The following is a 6,824-nucleotide window of genomic DNA, read 5'->3' as shown; positions in this document are numbered from 1 at the left end:
TGAGGGGCTTGGGTGGTTCCTCTTGTGGTAGGTGTCCATGGCACTGTGGAGGGTGAGGGCACTGTGCCTGTGGCAGGGACCTGTGTCGATGATGGAGAAGAGCCTGTAGGCCTTGCAGTAGAGATGGTCTGTGGTTGTGTTGGGGTGATCACTCTGTGAGAAGTGGGAGTGACAGAGGAGGTGGCAGAGTTTGGAACGTGAGTGGATTGAGTGGTCTTGGATGGAGATGCGGTTGGGAAGGTGGTGGTGGTCCGGAATGATGTTCCTGTGGGCGGACCTGTAATGTGGGAGGTGGTGGACACGGAACCAGTGGGGGCGGAGTGAGAAGTGAAGGGAGTGTGTGGACCATTGGGTGTGGCCGTGGGGGTGTGTGTCCCCGGGCTCCCGGTGCCTCTACTGGTGGTCTTGGGGGAGATGGTGGTGGGTGGAGCAGATGTGGTCCCTGAGTGGGCAGGTGCGGAGGGGTGTGACACCAGGGAGGTGGAGGTTTTAGCTGTGCTGACAGAGTGAGGGGCTTGGGTGGTTCCTCTTGTGGTAGGTGTCCATGGCACTGTGGAGGGTGAGGGCACTGTGCCTGTGGCAGGGACCTGTGTCGATGATGGAGAAGAGCCTGTAGGCCTTGCAGTAGAGATGGTCTGTGGTTGTGTTGGGGTGATCACTCTGTGAGAAGTGGGAGTGACAGAGGAGGTGGCAGAGTTTGGAACGTGAGTGGATTGAGTGGTCTTGGATGGAGATGCGGTTGGGAAGGTGGTGGTGGTCCGGAATGATGTTCCTGTGGGCGGACCTGTAATGTGGGAGGTGGTGGACACGGAACCAGTGGGGGCGGAGTGAGAAGTGAAGGGAGTGTGTGGCCCGTTGGGAGTAGCCGAGGCCGTGGGGGTGTGTGTCCCCGGGCTCCCGGTGCCTCTACTGGTGGTCTTGGGGGAGATGGTGGTGGGTGGAGCAGATGTGGTCCCTGAGTGGGCAGGTGCGGAGGGGTGTGACACCAGGGAGGTGGAGGTTTTAGCTGTGCTGACAGAGTGAGGGGCTTGGGTGGTTCCTCTTGTGGTAGGTGTCCATGGCACTGTGGAGGGTGAGGGCACTGTGCCTGTGGCAGGGACCTGTGTCGATGATGGAGAAGAGCCTGTAGGCCTTGCAGTAGAGATGGTCTGTGGTTGTGTTGGGGTGATCACTCTGTGAGAAGTGGGAGTGACAGAGGAGGTGGCAGAGTTTGGAACGTGAGTGGATTGAGTGGTCTTGGATGGAGATGCGGTTGGGAAGGTGGTGGTGGTCCGGAATGATGTTCCTGTGGGCGGACCTGTAATGTGGGAGGTGGTGGACACGGAACCAGTGGGGGCGGAGTGCGAAGTGAAGGGAGTGTGTGGTGGGTTGGGTGTGGCCGTGGTTGACCTGGTCCCTGGGCTCGTGTGTTCTGTGCCCTGGCCTGTGGTGCTCCCTGGTGATCTTGTGGTTGTTCCTTCGGTTCGGTGGTGGGTTGAGTGCCCTGTGGAAAGTGTGATGTGTCAGTTTGTTATCATGTCATCCTTGCCCGGGTAGGTGGCCTCCCACTTGCTGATGGTGTTCCCCACGCCGGCTTCCTGTGCACTGGTGTCCCCCTTGCTGTTACTGACTCTGCTGATTTTGGTCCCTGTGTTTGTTTCTGTCCTGCAGGTGTTTATGGTCCCTCCTTCCCCGCGCAGAGGGTGCTGTGATGGGCTTCAGGTACTTTCGGGCTCCTTCCTGTGGGATCTTTCTGCAGTTTTGACTTGTGGCCCTGATTTCAAACCTGGTCACTCCTCTCTAGATCCAGTGCCTTTGGGACCCCTGTGCTCACCTGGTGTGGGGGCAGCCGTGGCGGGTGGGCCTGTAGGTGCTGTGCGGGGAGAGGTGCAGAGAGCACGTGGTTAGCTGTTGGCTCAGGCTGGTTGCTGGGCTGGCTGCCCCCCTTTTGAGTTGGAGGCGTCCCCTCCTGGGAGTCTGTGGCCTGTTCTCATACACAGTTCCACAGCCTGGGCTGGGCGTTGGAGCACCTGTGCTCTCCCCTCTGTGGGGACCTGCGTGGGGTAGCCTTACCTTGGGGGGACCCCGTGGTGGTTTCTGGTTTGGTTGGTGTTGGCCATGCCGCCGTGGTGCGCACTGTGGACCGAGCTGTGGATTGCGTGGCTGTGCTGAGCAGGGGTGCGGTGGGCTCTGTGGTGGCCTGAGTCACAGTAGGTCCCGTGGCTGTTGACCTGGGGGTGGCTGTGGGAGCTGGTCCTGACGTGGCTCGTGTGGTGATGGCGGAGGTCGTTCGAGGCGACTCTGCAGGGAACAGGACCATCTGCCCTCCCCTTTCCCTGCCCCACCTGTGCCACAGGAGCCTGGCCCGTGGGCACGCTGAGCCCTTCGAGAAGGGCGTGTGCCTTCCCCTCGCCGACACGCACATCCTTCCTCAGCTGCTTGTCCGGTGGCCATGGGCTCACTGGGCGCTGGCTGGCCCTTCACCTGCCCTTGCTAGCAGGACCCATGCCATGTCCCCCCTGGTCCCTGGGCAGCAGCAGGGGCTGCTGTGTGGGCTCCCTGCGCCTGCAGGTCCCACATGCTTCAGTGACAGTGCCAGGCAGCCAGGAACTGCCACGTCCCACGGCAGCTGGTCCTTCAACCCCACCCGCTGTGCTGAGCATCTGCCCGCACCCCAGGGAGCATGTCTGATCGTCACGTGTTCCGCCACCGCAGGGCGTCCTCACCTCCCGAGGAGACTGTGGGTTCTGGCCGCGGGGTCGGGGCTGTCCCCGTCTGTGTGGAGGCGGGGGCCGAGGCCGTGGGGGTTGCAGGTGTGGCGTGGGGGCTTGGTGAGGGTGCCGTGGAGCTGAGGGGCCCAGTGGTTCTGGGGGTGGCTGTGATGTTGGGGGTGGCCGAGGTGGGCCTGGCTTCTGTGGAGGGCGAGCCTGAGTGAGGCAGAAGGGCTGTGAGTGTGGGCACAACCTTGGGAGGAGTCCCCTCTCTTGCCTCTGAGCCGTGTAGTCCCCCACCCCTAGGTGGGCTGGACAGGAGGCACAGGGTGCAGAGGCCTGTGCCCCGCTGAGGGCAGCATCCCAGTCCCTTTGGCCTTGCTGTGACAGTGGCCGTCCAGCACGGCGGGGTTGGTCAGCCAGGATAAGCTTTCCATGCCCCTCCCCTCTGCTGTCCTGGTCAGCGCCGCTTGCCCCCGCCTTGTGGGGCAGCCCAGGACAACCCAGGTGCACCCCAGCCTTGCCCACATGCCAGCCAGCAGCTGCTGGGATGGGCACAGGCTGGGTTGACGGCTACCCAGGGATGAGCCCGGGGAGAGCGCTGCTTCACCTTGGCACCTAGTGTGTGCGCAATCACCTGTGGTGGGCGGCGGTGGCGTGGTGGGCAGCAGCACTGCAAGAGGAAGTGTGGTCAGTGCTGTCACCACGTGCCGCCCCTCCCGGTCCCGCCCTCCAGGGGTGTCCCCAGGTGGGTCCCTGCTTCTCAGTCCTCTTCCCCCCTCTCCCCCGGGTCTCCTCTTCTCCCAGCACCACTGCCCAACCCTGATGATGCCTGGCAGCCGGGATGCTGTCCAGCGCCCACCTGTGGTAGCTCCAGGCCAGCTGTCACCCACATACCCAGCAAGCTGGCGGAGCCCGGGCCTGGGTTGCCCTGCAGCTGGGGGCTGGGTGTGGGTGCGTCAGCATTTGGGGAGGGGAAGCCTGATTGTTTTCCCTTTGTGTTTGCTGTCTGGGGCACGGGGGTCCCAGCACCTCAGGGGCACAGCTGGGGAGTAGGGTGCTGGAGAGCTGGCCAGAGGTTTGTGCAGGGGCTCCGCGGTGGGGGCTGGGTGGGCATGGGGGCTGTGGCCTGAGCTTACTGCACGGCACGCACGTCCCCTTGTCCTGGTCGAAGTACTCATCCTGGGAGCAGTTGTAGCAGCCTAGGGGGCAGGGCCGAGATAGGCCAGGCCTCAGTGCCCGGAGCCGGAGCCCCTCTTCAGAGGCTTGGTTCCTGCCCTCTCTGTCCCCAGCCACTCCTGGCCTCTCACTGAACTGCAGAGGCGGGTACCCCCTTGTCCCCAACCCCAGCCACCCTGCACTGTGCCTGTCACCGTCCCCTGGCTCCAGGCTGGGCCCTCGTCCACCATCCTGTCCTGATCACTGGCCGGGAGGCCATCAGTTGTCTGACCCAGCCTCGCCCTCTCCTCGCCCGCACCTTCGATGTTGGTGTCTGGAAGGCTCTGCAGCTGCTGGGGGCAGAGGCACGGCTGGTAGTGCCACGTGCAGTTGGTCTCCGGGGTGTGCTGGTACTGGCCGCCGCCCACCCGCGTGTGGGAGTTGTAGAAATCGCAGTAGATGGCTGGGAGGACGGGTGCCTGTCAGGGCCTGGGAGGCTCCGGGTCCCTCTGCAGGTCCCTCTGCAGGGCACAGCCTGCTGCCCACCCGGGAGAGGTGCTGCCGCCATGGCCGCCCCCAGTGGGGGACAGGATACTCACGGCAGAAGTCGGGGGCCCTCCAGTCCACGCACACGCCCTTGTCCAGGCAGGCCTTGGCGTAGGCGGCCACAGCGTCGCACAGGCATTCACAGTCCCCACCCGTGTCGCACCCACATGTGTCGCGCACGCAGGCCTCGTAGTAGGGCAGGCGGTACACCTGCGGGAGTGGCCCTCAGTGTCTGCTGTCCACCCGCCTGCTCAGGCCCGACCCCCGCGGCGCAGCCCACCTGGCTGTGGCAGGCGGCGAAGGGCTGGCTATTGATGATGCTGCACTTGCGCTCGGCCCAGGCGCGGCGGAAGGCGTTGAGGCTGCAGGGGTCCAGCGCGAGTCTGGCGTCTCCGCACAGCGGGCTCTCCTTCCACGAATTCACAAACTCCAGCTCGCCGGATGCTACGTACTTGCTGCGTGTCTCAAAGTCGTCCTTCATGTTCCCGTTGTAGTTGCCGCACAAGCCGCACAGGGCGTCCTGCGGGGGCTGGTGTCAGGCGGGCAGATGTGCGGGTGGCGGGCGCTGCCCCACCCCGGTGACCTGGGCGGTGGCGCGTGGTACCTGTGAGGCTCGCGAGATCTTGATGGAGACGGTCATGTGTTTGTTCCAGATGAGGGTCAGGTTGTAGCTGCTGCCGATGGTGACGTCCAACACCAGGTGCAGGGAGCCAGCCCTGACCCGGAAGTGCACCTGGGGGTCTGTCCCGCTGACCGTGTAGTTCCTGTCCGCCAGCACGATGGACAAGCCCTGTGGGGCAGGGCTGTCACCAGGCTGCCAGCCCCACCTGGGTGGCTGCTGAGTGCCCCCAGCTCTGCTCCCGCCCGTGCTCTCCCGCAGGGGCCCGTTAAGGACACGCGCCGGCCAGCGCCTGCTGAGGGCCAGCTCTGGGCTGGGGCCTGTCCTCTCGAGCCTGCCATTGGCGGGAGGTTCCAGAACGTCATGGACACTGAGCTGAGGACTGAGTCGGGCTTCTGGGAGACTCCCCGCCCCACGTCCAGCTCTAGGAGACACTGCTGCCCGTTGTGTGGACGAGGAAGCAGAGGGGAAGCCAGTGCTGGCGGCACAGAGAGGCCAGGACCTGGAGCTTGGTGGCTGCCTTGTGGGGACACCCACCAGCCCACTCACCCCCAGGAACATCCTGATGGCCCGGGAGCAGGTGACACCCGATTTCCCACACACGACGTTCTCCGTGAGGATCTTGAAGGTGGGCTGGGAGTCATTGGTGCCGCAGCCATCCTGTGGGGAGGGGGCGCTGAGGAGGAGCCCACCAGGAGCCCCCGAGTCCTCCCAGGGCCTCCTCGTGGCCCCCCGTGGCCCTTCCCCCAGGGTCTCACCGTGGCCAGGATGTACTCGCAGCTGCCCTCGAACACGAAGCGCTGCCCGTCGAAGGTGACCACGTGGCCCTCCCCATAGAGGGTGCAGGTGGACGAGCAGTGGGCGCTCTGCTGGCACGTCCACTTCCCCCTCGAGCAGGTGCTGCCGGGAGCAGGGAGCTCTGGTTCTGAGAGACCTGGGCCGCACCCACCCTGTAGGATCTGACCTCCCAGCCCCCAGGACCCTGCGGACAGCCCTGTGCCAGGGTGGGACTGGCTTACCAGGCCTTACAGTCAGTGTGGAGCTCGGCGCCCCGGGGGTAGGAGACCCCCGCATACTCGCACGGGCACTCCTCGGGGGGCACGCACTGCCCGCTGGCGTTCTCGTAGAGCCCCTCGGCACAGACGCAGCCGGGCTCGCACTTGGTGGGCACCTGCAGGGCGGAGGTCAGCAGCCCCTGGGAGGGTGGCCCCGGTGGGCCCTCTGCCCCTGCATTCCTCCCAGACCCCCTCCTGCACCAGCCTGCTCAGGGCCTTTCTCTCGACAGCCTCCCTCCCTCAGGAAAGGGGCTGGCGCCTCCGTGCCTCAAGCTGGGCTATTGTACCTCCTCCTACTCCTCCCCAAGTTGGGGCCCCAGCCCACCTTCCTCAGGGAACCCCCCACACCTAGCACACCGCCCTCCAGCTGCTGGGCCTCCTAGCCCCACTGGCCACGCCTCTCCTGGAGGACAGGGTGGGGGCAGAGCCTCTCCTGAGGAGTCTGGGCTTCCTCCCGCGGCCCAGACAGGATGGGGGAGCCCTGCCCTCGCCCGCCCCAGCCTTACGCAGGGGGTGCCCGTGGCCAGCATCTGGCACGTGGGGGCACAGGCCGCCCCAAACTTGTTCCTTGAGGACTGGCTGCAGGACTGGAATGTCTTGGGGGCCGAGCAGGATGCTGCAGGGAAGGGGGCTGGTGAGGCGGGCTCAGCGGAGGCCAGGGCCCCTCGCAGTCCAGGGCACCGCTCCGCTGCACTACGTACCCAGGAGCATCGACGGCCGCCCAGGGCAGCTCAGCCGCCCGTTGGAACAGTAGCT

At 65.2% G+C, this 6,824-nt stretch overlaps 1 protein-coding gene across 1 annotated transcript in view; it reads right to left on the bottom strand.

Annotated features, from left to right (window-relative positions):
• The window catches only part of MUC6 (mucin 6, oligomeric mucus/gel-forming), a 40,204-nt gene that overhangs the window by 8,806 nt on the left and 24,574 nt on the right, over positions 1-6,824 (bottom strand). The window contains 14 exon segments of the mRNA XM_014533998.1: positions 949-1,483; positions 1,814-1,852; positions 2,053-2,280; positions 2,706-2,906; positions 3,328-3,363; positions 3,830-3,892; positions 4,168-4,311; positions 4,448-4,604; positions 4,675-4,914; positions 4,999-5,673; positions 5,772-5,913; positions 6,033-6,184; positions 6,575-6,684; positions 6,770-6,822. Coding sequence (XP_014389484.1) covers positions 949-1,483; positions 1,814-1,852; positions 2,053-2,280; positions 2,706-2,906; positions 3,328-3,363; positions 3,830-3,892; positions 4,168-4,311; positions 4,448-4,604; positions 4,675-4,914; positions 4,999-5,673; positions 5,772-5,913; positions 6,033-6,184; positions 6,575-6,684; positions 6,770-6,822 — 2,775 coding nt within the window.

Source organism: Myotis brandtii, unplaced genomic scaffold, assembly GCF_000412655.1.
Source record: "Myotis brandtii unplaced genomic scaffold, ASM41265v1 scaffold1236, whole genome shotgun sequence".
Lineage (NCBI taxonomy): Eukaryota > Metazoa > Chordata > Mammalia > Chiroptera > Vespertilionidae > Myotis > Myotis brandtii.
Note: the sequence above shows the minus strand (reverse complement) of the source record. Positions and strands in the feature narration are given on the sequence as shown.